At 38.4% G+C, this 14,751-nt stretch overlaps 2 protein-coding genes across 2 annotated transcripts in view; one reads left to right on the top strand and one right to left on the bottom strand.

Moving 5' to 3' along the window:
* Positions 1-693: 693 nt before the first annotated feature.
* Positions 694-6,704, bottom strand: LOC106820579 (ubiquitin-conjugating enzyme E2 1-like). Its single transcript, XM_014825090.1, has 8 exons — positions 6,648-6,704; positions 5,392-5,484; positions 5,040-5,124; positions 4,234-4,326; positions 2,714-2,808; positions 1,897-2,023; positions 1,545-1,709; positions 694-740 (listed from the first exon to the last, which is right to left on the bottom strand). The coding sequence occupies exons 1-8, from the start codon at positions 6,702-6,704 to the stop codon at positions 694-696; spliced, it is 762 nt and encodes a 253-aa protein (XP_014680576.1).
* LOC106820674 (uncharacterized oxidoreductase YjmC-like) overlaps positions 6,536-14,751 on the top strand; it is an 11,432-nt gene continuing 3,216 nt past the window's right edge. The window contains exons 1-7 of the mRNA XM_014825176.1: positions 6,536-7,039; positions 11,657-11,845; positions 12,474-12,535; positions 12,729-12,782; positions 13,107-13,205; positions 13,975-14,040; positions 14,339-14,530. Of these exons, the coding sequence (XP_014680662.1) occupies positions 6,703-7,039; positions 11,657-11,845; positions 12,474-12,535; positions 12,729-12,782; positions 13,107-13,205; positions 13,975-14,040; positions 14,339-14,530 (999 nt within the window). The 5' untranslated portion in view covers positions 6,536-6,702. The remainder of the gene's footprint in view (positions 7,040-11,656; positions 11,846-12,473; positions 12,536-12,728; positions 12,783-13,106; positions 13,206-13,974; positions 14,041-14,338; positions 14,531-14,751) is intronic.

The following is a 14,751-nucleotide window of genomic DNA, read 5'->3' on the forward strand; positions in this document are numbered from 1 at the left end:
ACGTTCTGTTATTGATTACACGTATGTTGATGATTTTTTCAGAGATAGTTGCCATGCACAGCTCATGTCAACTGATTTCATTGTATCTTGGATTATAAATGATTCACTTTGCACCTGAATTACTATTCTCAACCTATTATTATTATACACACGACAATATAGTGATATTTGCCTCTTCTAGAGATACGTTGCTGTTAACGACTTTTTTTTAAACTTTTGTGGAGTCAGAAATATCTCCCTTCACGCTAACCCTAACCCTAACCCTAACCCTAACACTAACAAACGCACTAACCCTAATCCTAACCCTATCTCTAACCCTAACCCTAGGGTTACGGTTACGGTGTATGACTTTACAACCAAATAATGACCAGTTACTATCGTTAGTTTATATGTATGCTGAATCATCTGTGATAATGCGAGCCGTACCCATCAGTCCCCGCGGTCCTTTACTCGTCTTTGGCTCAACATTTTAGTGCATTAGTTTCAGTTTTTTTACAGCATTACCGCAATATTTATTATATCTTTTAAATCTGTTTGAAAATGTAACAGACAATCACAAATCAAAACTATTAATATATGTGTTACAAATATTTTGTTACGCGTCGGTTTCCTTCGTTTTTAATAAATTATTCACAATATTTGCCTTAATGCCTAACTGACGAATGAACATGGTCATGTACTAATTGTGTATACTTACTTCTGCAAGCTCGTCTCTGTTGGATTTGCTTGATTTTTCTTATCTGTGTGAAATAAAGGCAATTTTATAATCATGACAAGTTCTCTGCCACTTTTTTTTTGAAGAAGATTTGAGCTTGTTTGACAAACCAACAACTGGCGACTTATAAAGCTAAAATTCAACTGTAATAGGAAGAATTAACATTGTACCGATTCTAGAAACAAATAAGTAGTTCTTAATGCCCGAGTTCTTAATCTCTCAAGATGACTTTATAGTGGGTTATATTACTATGGATCGCCAGTAACTGCCCACTAGACGTTGAATATACAACTGACACATTCGAAGGTAACGGGACGCTGCTCGTGTCACCGAGCTATGCCACTAGATGTCTCTTGGCCAAGGCCAGCTTAAGGGTCAAGGATTATTATGCACTGCTCTACATGGAAGCATATTGCGTGAGTTTATTCCCGGTTGGTCTACTCCCGCTCCCATTTCGCCTACGGCAAAATTCCCAATTCACCTACAGCAAAATTCCCAGTTGGCCTACTCCCAATTCGTCTATGCTCAAAATCTACCCCATTTCCATTTCGTCTACGATCGGTTTGTTCACTAAATAATCATTTATAAATAATAAAATATGGTTTTGATTGGCAGGAACCAGAAGAAAACATAGGTACAAATAATTAGAACACAACTTGACAAAAATATAAAATACAGTAGCATAAAAATGAAACAATGGGAGTAGGCGAAATATGAATATTGCCGATTCTAAGAGTAGACGAAATGGGCGTAGACGAAATGGGAGTAGGCGAAATAGGTGTAGGCAAAATGGGAGTAGGCCAACTGGGATGTTACCGTTTCGTGTCACCTGTGCGGTCGGTGCATGAAGCAGTGCCGACGCGCTGCCATACTGCTTGGTACTCCTCAAAGGAGAGCTTGCGCGGGCGCGATGGTACACTGGATTGCTCGATGACGTCACGGTTCTTGCTGCCTCCGCTGCAATCCTTACACAACTGCATGTCAGATACTCCAGCTATGACAAAGTAAACATTAACGTGGGTGTAATAAGGGTTGCCGCAAAGATTCCTCCAACTTTTGACTTTATAGGTTTCCATCGAGCGTTTAAGTCTCAGCAAGAGTTCTTTCTAGCCCACCATAGCCCATCAATTGTAGTTACATTGCAAATGCAAGGTCAGCCGAACACTGACTGATAGAGGTACCTTGGAATCTGATAGTCTCTAGTACACAGTCCAACACGGCCTGTCTGTACGCACGCGGTGAGGACAGGAGAAGGTTAGCTGCTTGGAGATTCACAGCTTCTTCTGGGTCAGGGTGCGAGAGCAGCTCCTATAAAGTTTCATACCAGATGTCAGTCTCTAATACTTTTCCCACGATTACTTATCCTAGTAGGTACATCTTTTTCTTTGGACCTTTGCCAAACATTCACGGATTTTTATCAAGGTAATTAATTCAGTGATCAAACTTTACCGCGAGCGTAGCTAACAATATTATTGATACTGGGACTCGATCCTGTGACTTCATTACGACAAGTGTATACAGCGTAGGGTTGTTGTATTTCCCAGAACTTCCCTCTTTTTAGTTGAAAGCATGAAATTCAGCATGCTTTACAAGAAGTAGAGGTTACAGTGAAACGGTGACTATATAATCGGTATTATAAAACAATAACGCGCCAGGGCCGTAGGCTGAGCAAATTCCTAGTGGAGGGGGCAGTGGCAGATCCAGGATTTCAAGGAGGGGGTAAGAAACAGGTGGGGGTCTGGGGACTAAAATTTTGAAAATGTAGATAGCAGGAGATTGTATTTGAGGCACTTTTGAGTACATGTACAGCCTTCATTCAGACTACGACAATTCTCTTTTAGTAGAACAATTTATTTTTTTAATTATCTATTTAATTTTTTTAATCTAGGGGTGCAGTAGCTTCTTTGCCCCCCCCCTGCAGGCTATACGGCTCTGCGCGTTCAGCACGGTTCAGCAAATACATTCTGCCTTGGCTTAGAATGTTCTGTGCAGATGTACCTGCAAATGTATCAAGATGTACAGTGCTGTGCAATTGTGAGACCAATGCTCCTTCTCCAAGCACCGCAAGCAGGGCTGACCAGTCTTTGCATCCACTAGGAATCAGTTAAAATATTGTAATGATAACTGTAAAGTTTGAATGCATCTATAATAATTTCTGAAAATTTCCATTTTAAACATTTTAGAATGATCTGCTAACTGAGCTTACAAGAATTTAAATACATGTATTGACTTGATATGATCTTCAGAACATTTTACGATGATGGCAGTCTAAATGAAAAGCTGTAGTCTATTACAAAATACACAAAAATTAACCCTCAAATATACATATTCCAATAATTGGTTAGTTCTTTTCAAAATAAGTTAACTTAAGATTCTGGGTTATGATAATTGAAGCAATGATTAATATAAAAAAATTATTGATATATATATATATACAGTGTTTCCCCTGCATTGACACGAGCAAGGCGGCCGCCTCGCTCAAATCTCGCCCGCCACGCAAAAATTTATCCAAAAACACTGCCTCTCTGACGAAAATCACTGTTCTTCCATCAATAAACTACACTTTATTGACAGCGTTCGAAATTAGTGCTGACCCGGAGGCCCGAGGCCACCCAAATATTTGCTTTGGCCACCATCTCTACAAAACTGCCGGTCCTCCTGACCGGCACTTTTTCCCCTCATATTACGCTGAAATACTACGGTTATCTTAACGGCAGTTTAGACAGACTTTTAAACGGGAGCACATTCTAATACGCTCCGTTCCAGAGCGTAGACGGGATATCCAAACCATCTAGAGCCGAGGGCATGAACTCCCTCAGCGCATGATTCGCCACACGAACAAAACCTCGTGACAGTCTAAGAAATCTATTGCGGTCCGTAGCGTAGCCCCGTGTTTTTATGACCGCATAACAATAAGTTCATGTGTCGCAGGGGTTATCGTGGGGAGTGAGGGCACGACCAGTGACACCTAACACGCACGTAATCAAAGCTGTTAACTGAATTCGGCACTTTTCTTTACGTAGAAAGTCGACTATTTTTATCCAGTTAGATATCTAGAAGCAATGTAAAGTGTATATAATTATACTTCAAGATTCTAGGCACTTGTAACTTTGTGGATATGCGGCATATGCATGAGGGTGCGCGTACAGAGGACTGGGAAAGAGAAAAACGAAAGTAAAACCTTTCCCAGCAGCTTGTTTGTTCCTTTTGACAACTTGAAAAAGTGATTCAAGAGTCTCATGTGTTCAGAATAGTTTAGAATGCACCCAATTGCACCTTTTTTTCCGGGGAAACATGCCCCCGGACCCCCCTAGCATGTTGGATTGCGCAACCACCAAAAAAAATCTTGCCGCCTCGCTGACCTTTCTGGCCAGGGGAAACACTGTATATATGAAATGATGACATGATATTGATTACTAAAAATCAATAACAATACAAAAACATAATTCAGTCAGTTTTTGTCAAAGTTGTCAATATGAGCAAATTTTACGTCACCAATTTTGACAAAAGATACCTACCATTTGGATGAAAAGGAATGGTAACAAACTTGACCTCCGGTGGGCAGTTATTGTAATCATGACCAAATTTCAACTTGACTTCAAACTTGCCCCCTGAAGATAGTACGTGAATCATTAAGGTATCATTTGCTAGAACTTTTCCCAAGTTTAACGTGTTTTAAAAACTACACAAGTAGGCCCATCATGTTTGCAGCGTATTGATGGCAATACATTGTGTTATTAGTGATTCCATTGATTGTGTTATAACTGATTCCATAGTTTGTGCTGAATCCAGTTGGTGAGATTGAGGCAATGTGAGTGTGAGGCAATGAGGCAGTGGTGAGACTTATGGGGCAGAGCTTTTTTGCTGTAGGTAACTTTCTTCTCTTAGCAACCAAGTTAGGGACTCACTGTAGTTAATTTAAATGCTCCTACACACTGCTGCATAACATGTGGCGGCATTGTGGCCACTATGTATGTTTATAAGATCTGCTCGGTTATTTTTGAGCAAAGCAATGTCATTTAGTTGAATTAGGTTCATCTTTGTTGTGCCCAAAAATATCCTATTCAAATTCCACAATTTTATACAATTGTATCTGCACATCTCACAATTCTTGTTGATACCAGTCTCAATAACGACGTTAGAATCAATATAACAGCAACTAAAATGTCACAATTTATTATTTGTTAAAACATTTACTCTACAATTTTCAGATACCTTCAACAGTAAAATGAATATTATTCTATGAACGTTCATTTGTCTCAAATTTTCTGTTATTTAAATGAGACATTGCATAGAATTATTTTCTAGAAAATTGGCTAAGAACCTTCCCATGGAGTGTCTTTCAATCCGGTAATTGTGCCAGTCCATTCAAAAATATTATCTTTGGCATATTCAAATGCTCCAATTCCCTACATTAACCAAATAGAAGTTCATAATGCACATTTAATATACCATAATTATTTGGAGTACCAGGTACCACACAAGATCTTCTATGTGGTGCATATCTTCATAGTTCCAACATTTTTTATCTGTATTTTTTGTTTTATATAAAATTCATAAAGCAAACAAAAAGTTATAGTAAATTACATGTACTGGTAGACAAAGATTCATTCCAACTGATCGGTACATGAATATTATGAATTCGTAGTTTCAGGATGGCAATACTTTCCACATACACTGATTTTCAGCTGCTGAACTTCGACATATTCCTTCTTAATTAGCACCTGTGTCCTTGACAGCATTTTTGTCGTTGTGCGCGTATTTCCTTCCTAAAAAGAGTAAAATATGCTCTGTTCAGGGAAGTCATTAACGGCCAAATTCAAATACGGAATGACAGAAACAATTTAAAAAAGAAGCTAAAAAAAATCCTTAGAAGATGGCAATGTCGAAAACAATAATCACGCTCAGATGATCGAATACATCGGACAGGCTTCATTAAGCAAAATGCCAATTTCACCTGACCATGATAAATTTTATGAATTTTATGAATTTATTAAATTTTAAAATTTTATAAATTTTACATCGTAAAATTAGTTGTTGATATATAATAGTAATACAGGGAGACTTTACGTAGCAATTACGAATTATAGTATTGGTAGAGAAATATATTATAGGGTACTACTACAAGTATGAATACTTCTTCGCCTTCGTTTCTGTCAGTGTCATTCCATGTTGGAATTCTCTTCCTCTTTCAGTCTGCCTGTCTGGTTCTTTGGTCAATTGAGCTTGAATTTGAAGCCTACAGTACTGCTGAACTGCGATTCGCAGTGTTGATCCGTGGTCTGTCTACTCGATCAACTTGAACTTGGTGGTTCTCCGACTTTGATATAGTGCCATGGACTTTGAAAACCAATCTTTATACGGTTAAAGTGATGCACTAGATGAGGTTATGGCACTAATGCACTAAACATCAAAACAGCTGACTTTGCGCAAAACGCTTTTGCGTCTGACTTTGATGTTTGTTTACCCAGGGGGCAAAACAAGTGAGCATATATACTTGATACGTGGTGATCGAGATTTTGTTGTTGCATAAATATTATGTTTATCATCGTGCTTCTTGATTTGTATAATGGCATGTACCATAGATATAGAAGAGAAGTCTTCTCTTCTATATCTATGCATGTACGTGATTCTAGTGCATACAATGTGATTCTAGCGCATATATACAACGCACCATCAGTTTTGATTATCCGTCTGCTAATACCCCGTTTGTAACATGGCTGGCGGAACAAGTTCAAATCAACAAGGCTTCCGGGGTGGGAAACGGCGCCACCAGTCACCACTGCCACCGCACCAGCTCAGCTGTGTTAGGTTATTTATAGCAGAGCAGATCTAGCATGTCGGCTTCTGTGAAGGTTGTAGCGGCGGTCCATGCACGCACGACTGCGTCTCCACGTTAGTACTAGTAGGTCACGTAGAGGTGAGCATGTACCCTGTGCTGGTGCATAGTCACGCCCATCGGCATCGGACCTAGACCGCCACTAGACATGTTTGCAGCTGTGTGCCGAGTTGTCACTGCCACTGTCAGCGCAGGTGCTACATATTCGGTAACCCACTCGCACAAAGTCGCACCCGCCTGCAGTACTTTCGCCTGTCTGAGGCTGAAGTCACCAGAGCGACACTACAACAACTACTGTCATAGTCGCAGGATGTCTAGCGCCGAAGCCCCACAAGGAGTGGTAGTGGAGTTGGATGAGGTTAAGCAGTACATGGTAAGATGCATGACCAAAGTAGGCACAAAGCAAGCTCATGCCGAGGCACTAGCTGACGTGCTGCTCGCTGCCGATCACAGGGGACATTACAGCCATGGCTTAAATCGATTGGGTAAGCATGTCGTGATACTACTGCATGACAGTACTGTATACACACACACTGATAAGATTATATTGTAAACTGTTCTACTAGGCCTAGCTGGTTTTAGAATGCTACATTATCTCGGTTAGGCCACGTACGTATAATGTTGCACCACAAATTGTCGTCCCTGCACAAATTGTCAAAACCTCACACCACAATTCGTCTCCTGCACAAATTGTCGCTGCTTGCACAAATTGTCGTCAGTCGCTGTTTTTAAGCTACAGAATATTACAGAATACACATTATCCTCACAAAAAGGATATAACTACCTATAGCTATAGCTTTACCCAAGCTAGCTAGGTCACACCTCATGGCTAGCTATAACCCGACCAGGCTGTGTGACTAACGTCAATACGGTATTCTAACCCTAGCAATGCCGTTTCTTGGAGCTAGGCTATAGCTATATATAGCCCTGGACGTTTATTCCTTACGGAATGTCCCTGCGTTATTATCCACGTAACCGTGGGCTACGCAGTAAACTATCCAGATCGAGATCCCGGATCGAGACCCCTGATCCAGATCTTAGAAAAAATCGCAGGTACCATATATACCCTACAAGTACGTACATGCAACACTCATATATGGTACATACAACTACAACATGTACGTGTGTTGAACTTGTACTTGTAGGGTATATACGTACGCTACCAAAAATGTAACTACAGCAATATTGTGTGATGATTGCATTATGCAATTATCATAAAACGGTTATATATGTACGTACAGTATATGCGACAGATTATAAGAAATAGTACGTAATTGAAACCCTCAATTCCGATATGTAAGCTGTTTCATGCTGCGTGTTAATTATCATGCACTGGAATCTCAAATAACGTTATAGAACCGAATGTTGTGTGGGGGCCGATAATAAAAATGTGTATTCATTGTTTTTACATGATACGTACGTTATTTCGCCTGTATATCAAGATGTGTGTTTTGGATGAAATCTACAAACTGAGCACACACTTCTGTATGACCACCTTCTTCTAACCAATTAAAAACCATGAAGTTTAATACACGTTCTGGTGGAACTGTAAATAACTTTGTATATATATAACACTGCATGCATGTGACCCCTTTTTGTCTACCTAAAATAGTTGCAAAAAAACAGAGTTCTCCTGAGGAATTTCGGAAAGCATGTTGTTTATGTATGAATGGGTCAGGGCCCATTTGTTCCCCCTCCCAATACATGAATGTTAATAAAATCAATAACACGTCATTTTAGGCACTTATTTCGCCTAATAAACAGGAGAAGATTGAAGAGAAATGGGAATATATCATGAAAATATTGTTGTTAAAAAATATGTAAATTATATAAAAAAAAGTTTGACTTATTATGAGCAAGTAGCCTAAGTCAATAAAGCTGAAGGGGTCGTTGTCGTATCAGGTTACTGGTACTACGTATATGTACCCGAGGTACATATATATGTATACACAAAGTGTACCAGACTTGTACTACAGAAGTGTACCCTATAAACCTAACCCTAACCCTAACCCTAACCCTAACCCTAACCCTAACCCTAACCTTAACCCTAAACATACCTCATATAAAAATATAAACATAATTAATACTAAACAACTTAAAACTATATACCTCGGGTACATATATACATATGTACAAGAGCTAATAATACCTAGAGTGTACAACGGAAAAACGGGAAAATAGTGCTATTTCACGACAACATTATTCTACCTTGCCTGCGAGTCTATAATAATTTCATGGTATTGCATTAAGCAGAATTCTTTGCTCTCTAAAACAAGACCAACCGCTTGTCAATACGATACTCCTAGGCGGAGATATCGGCTCCTAAACCTCCCCTCCCACATGCCAAACGCCGCCTCGAATCCACTTCTGTCCCCATCCTTCACGCGGCTAAGCGTTGCTTCGTGAGAGTTCGGTTTTTCCGCCATAATTTTATGAATGATTTTCGGGTGCAGGTGCAGGGTGGAGGTGACTTTCGGGGGCATCGCCTATGCCCTTATCTCCCATTATCTTTCCTAGCACGGCTAATGCCCGTCATGATGGAGCCGGCAATGTTTTTTTAATTAAGTCTCTACAACGCAGCTAGTAAGAGTACCAAATTTGGGCATGTGACATCAATTATCAGCGCTCCAAGCGGTGACGGAAACCGATAGCCGAAATGCTTAGACGCGTGAAGGATGGGGACAGAAGTGGATTCGAGGCGGCGTTTGGCATGTGGGAGGGGAGGTTTAGGAGCCGATATCTCCGCCTAGGAGTATCGTATTGACAAGCGGTTGGTCTTGTTTTAGAGAGCAAAGAATTCTGCTTAATGCAATACCATGAAATTATTATAGACTTGCAGGCAAAGTAGAATAATGTTGTCGTGAAGTAGCACTATTTTCCCGTTTTTCCGTTGTACACTCTAGGTATTATTAGCTCTTGATATGTAGTACCTGATACGACAACGACCCTTCATGCGTCAATATAATTATAAAGCCTTTATGTTTAGTTTTCCATAAAATTACAATGTCCTAACATAACATCAAATAGTACTACTGCATGCAGAATTAAAGTTCTGACATCACCACAATGAAGTTTCTCATGATAATACAATAACGTATACATCAAGCTGGGAAAATATAGAATGACTGATGTTGGGATAGTCAAAACATAGCTGACAATTATAAGGCATGTCGATTAAGCAATTAAGGCATGTCCAGAATTTGTGGGATGTCGCAAATTAGTTTCAGAAACATATTGGACCCAACAGGCATTAGCGCAATTCCACGGTTAGTAACGTTTAGTTACAGTAACTGTTAGTTACAGTTTGTCTGTCATAGGTATAAATGATAATGTGTAGTATTTTACACATATATATATAATATATACTCTTCAGGGAAATATCAGTATAATTACTGTGCTGCATGATATAATCAGGAGTGAATAATAATAGATTAATAATCTATATATATAAATAATCTAATTATCTAAATAATTTAATATAATTTAAATTATTATAAAATTATTTATAATTATCTAAATAATATAATAATCTATTATTATTCACTCCTGATATAATCATAATAATCCAACTTGTGTTCATTTAGGTAGCAGTACCATTTATAGTTTCAGATAATTGTATGAATATCATAACACACCAAACTTAATATGTAATTATGCCTTCAGTTAATAGGTAAACAAAGCGAAAGGTACAAGTTTCACTAATTTCTAAAACACTACAAAGATGTAAGAACCTCATTTAACTGGGTATAACACTAATTTAGCAATGCATCTGTCCCATTATGTGTCAAAACTAATAAAAAAAGAATAACTATCTAGATACAAATACATGACTATGCACATTGAGCTGTATTTTTATATTCTCAGTTTAGATATATATTCTCATTTTAAGTATTTCATTTACATGTGTGTGGAAAATTTGAAATGTCCACAATTATTGGCAACTTCTGGAACATCCAACTATGAAATCATCTTCTCCTTCATATAGAAGATAATGTCCTTTGGAGAAGGCCACTAGCTTCCAATAATTACCTGCACACATTTCATCACACTGCCGACAGACACTTGGAACTCATCTACACCTACAGCTACCACTTCTCCAGGAAATCTACGTCCTTCCTAGTCCACTATGTACCAGTCTCACACCTCAATAGACTTGTCATTGCCTGGATCACTTGGCGACCCGATGCAATGCACATCATCATCAATATTACCATTGATGCTGTCCCTTGTCAGGATGTGTGGCACAACATTGCCATTTACCACGTGCATGAAATGCATTTTTGCAAGGCCCGTGATGGCTGTAGCCTGGGCAAACACAATATCTAAGTTCAGAGCATTATTTCTCTCTGCTATCTCAATTTAATATCGGTTAGTAACGTTGCAGCTTGGTTAGTAACGTTACAGCTTGGTTAGTAACGTTACAGATTTGGCTGCTGTTATTTTCCATGTGCTACAGTTTCATGTTCCCTCAGAAACTCAGGATAGTACAGTACCAGGGAGTCTATAATAGGCCTATTATAGACTCCCTGACAGTACTTAGAGGAAAATTTAAAATAGGACTGTGTAAGAAAAAACACAACTTCCTTTTCTTCCAACAAAAAAAAGTTGATGTTTTGGTTAGTAACGTTACACAATTCTGAAGGGCTTAGCATTTTATAAAAATAAAGTTTAGTCCCAATAGAATCATGCAATTTGATTTTAAGAGCTGAGAGATATATTCAGTTGAAGAATAAAATTGATTACAATAAATTTATTTTGTGAATTCTTCTTTCTTTTAGCAAAATAATTTTGTATGTTTTACATGGAAAATTTTGTGTTAAAAAATCAACCAAGCAAATGTGGTGTCCATGTACATTCTTATGGAAGACACAACATAATAAATTTTTTTTCTCTGAAACTGGTCTATAGATATACAATCATATGAAAGTATAATTACTGAAAATTCATGATTCTAACATTTAAGGTCATATCCACGTACTTGATCATGGAATTTCCCATTAAATGCCTTGGGTAAACCCTGATATATGTTTCTTAATTATAATTAAACTGTGGTACGTGCTACATGTTACTGCAATAATAATGGAAAGTTTGTTACTTTACAGATATGTACGTACATGATATTCGGTCAAAGATTTGTCGTAGTGACATCGAACCATCTATCATAAAAGAAACGGCAGCAACTGCGTATGTAAATGGCAATAATGTCCTTGGTCCAGTGGTTGGAAATTTCTGCACTGATCTTGCCATTAAAAAAGCAAAAGAAGCGGGCATCGGATGGGTTGTCGCAAAAGGTAAACTGACATTTGAGTATTAAAGTTGCTAGTTCTCACAACAAAATGCATAAATACACCTACTGTGATCATGCTTGTAGTATGAAAACATCACGACATGTTCTCATTGAGCCAGAAATGTGCTCCGAGGTACAGTAGTATAAAAACTGACTTCGTGAGACTATTTAGATTTGCTGAAGAAATGTTATGAAAGTAGCAATACAAATGAGTTGTAGTGAATTTTTACAACATAGACGAGATCACAGTAGGTATATCTATGCATTTTGCTGCTATAGAACTGGCAACTTAAACCAATCATATTGTAACAATTATTGTTTTGTTACATCCCTTTGCTTACTTATTATATCATTGAAACATCAATAATATTTCCAGTTTATAAGGATATTCAGTGTACTTGAATATCTGAACAAATGTCATATATATATATATATATATATATTGAATATGATATGTATAACAGCTGTATAAATTGCACACAAATTTGTTCATTTTGAAACACCAAAATTTTCACTAGCTAAGTAGAATGTGGAGGTCAATTTCCAGGTTGTGTGTAAATCCAACTTGTTACTAGGTTATCAATTGTTAAGTCAATATTTTTAGCTGCTTACTCAATGTATATTTTCTGTAGGATCGAATCACTTTGGTATTGCTGGCTGGTATAGCATGCGAGCCTCAGACCAGGGCTTTTTGGTAAGTTTCAAATTTAAGAAATAAAAATTATACTGGCAAAAGAGTGTTAACCACAATAGTCCGCTAATAAATGTAAATGTAGGCATGAGAGCAGCTTATCCCAAAAATTTGTGGTATAAATGTCATTTAAAAAATGATTTATTACATAGAGTCTGTATACTATTTTCAGTAATTTTGAACATGATTTTTGTAGGGTATGGCATTCACAGACACCTCTCCCCTTGTAGTGCCAACGCGAGCGAGAAAGGTATAATCTTATACAGATACATATCTTCACAGTAGCACATTAAAAGAGAAAATTCTCATACAACTCTAGTGCTAAGAATTAATATTTTAGGGCAGTAAGCATCTGATGATACGTAAGCATTTGTGAAACAGTTGTGATTGATATTATTCAAGACTGGTGCGATTATAAACATTGGCAACTGTGCATAACACCTTAATTATCATATATTATGCATGAACATTGTGTCGTATGTCATTTAATGTATGGCGCAATTTCATAGTCTATGTACTTTTATATATTTTATATCAATGCTTTAAAGTTACTCTTGTTTTTGTTTTCTTCCAGCCTGTCCTTGGAACAAACCCAATCACTTTGGCTGCTCCAGCTGCAGAAGGAGACAGTTTCGTTTTGGACATGGCCACATCAACCTGTGCTGTTGGAAAGGTTTGTGTTTTATAATTTTGAAGGCTGCATGGGCACACTAAGTAGGTCTTGCTTTACTGCAAATTGCACATGTTGACACATCACAGACATTCTTGGGATTCATATGATTCTATGTTCTATGCACACAAAATTCAAACCTATATTCTAAATAGGACATTTCTAACTGCAGTTAAAATGCCAGTTGCCTAGGTTATGGAAATAGCAGTTCTCCAACAGACTAGGTGTGGCTCCATTCTACTGTGCTGTTATTGAATCTGACAGTTTTTCTAATGGACTATTGTGATTCATCCCTATCTGATATCATGTTCTTCATCATTTAAGTGGAAATAGGTCATTGACAAAGAATTGAGGTTTTGCTTAAGAAATCTTTGTAGTGTAAAAAAACGCGAGAAACCGGCCTGCAAATCCGTGAGGCGTGCTTCTGTAACTACAGTTAAAAGAACTATCCTACAGTACTTACCTACAATACCTACTAACCAAGCATGGCATGCATGCACACACAATGCTCACACGCAAGCTCCACACTCATGTGGCCATATATATTGCCCAAAGATTTTGAAGTTACACTACAGGTTATAAAGAAAAAGTAAACTCAAGATAAATGATCAAAATGAAGAAGTTCCTGCATGGTTATTAGCTAGCCCTTATTAAGCGAGCTTCAGACATTAGTGTGGCTGGCACTACTTGATAAGATTCTATAGAGAAAAATTGAAAAGGGGAATATATATACATGTGTATATCGGAAGCCTTGTCTCGAAATGCTTTTCAGATTGAGCTTCAGCACCGTAAGGGATTGCCCATTCCGAATGGTTGGGGAGTGGACTCTGAAGGCAAAGTAAGTTGTCAGGTTCATTGAGATGTTAATCAACTAGATATTCAAACCTTGTCGTACTTACACACTTGTAAATTGTGTTTGTAGTTAGAACGATCATCAATGCACAGATTGCTGTGACAGGCATTTGGCATGTACTTTATTAATGGTATTCACGTCTTTTCGATTGGTTCGTGCAGTACCAGATTACAACCACTATTGACATACAGATGTGGATTACAGGTACGGTGCTGCAATCGGTACACTATGCCAAGCTATATAAGATGTGACATGTAAAACACACCACATTGTGTGCTTGCAGGAAGTGAACGACCCTGAAAAGGTTCTGGGCAGCAAAGGTGGCTTGTTGCCTCTAGGTGGCACTGAGATCAGCAGTGGCTACAAGGGCTATGGCCTAGGTATGATGGTGGAGGTGTTCTGTGGCATTCTCGCCGGCTCTGCGTACGGGCCGAACATTCGCAAGTGGATGAACACGACTACTGAGGCTGACCTGGTACGAAACATTGCTGCTCTTGCTTCATCGCTAAATTTATAACTTTGTGGGGTCAAATAATAAGCATGTCATAAATAAGCACAGTGGATCTATAATGTGAGTGTGTGTGTGCGTGCGTGCGTGCGTGCGTGCGTGTGTGCGTGCGTGCGTGCATGCGTGCATGCGTGGGTGCGGGCGTGTGTGCGTGAATGTAGAATGGGTTTGATAATTTATGGATGTAG

This window comes from Priapulus caudatus, unplaced genomic scaffold (genome assembly GCF_000485595.1).
Source record: "Priapulus caudatus unplaced genomic scaffold, Priapulus_caudatus-5.0.1 Scaffold42, whole genome shotgun sequence".
Lineage (NCBI taxonomy): Eukaryota > Metazoa > Priapulida > Priapulimorpha > Priapulimorphida > Priapulidae > Priapulus > Priapulus caudatus.

What these genes read in the sequence shown, in the direction of transcription:
- LOC106820579 (XM_014825090.1), bottom strand. Translation starts at nt 6,704, where the DNA reads ATGTCTAGTGGCGGTCTAGGTCCGATGCCGATGGGCGTGACTATGCAC. An exon ending in CATTCCTTTTCATCCAAATG is followed by an intron (nt 2,809 to 4,233) that starts GTAGGTATCTTT and finishes ACTGATTCCTAG; the next exon opens with TGGATGCAAAGACTGGTCAG. An exon ending in AGAGACTATCAGATTCCAAG is followed by an intron (nt 1,710 to 1,896) that starts GTACCTCTATCA and finishes ACTTTGTCATAG; the next exon opens with CTGGAGTATCTGACATGCAG.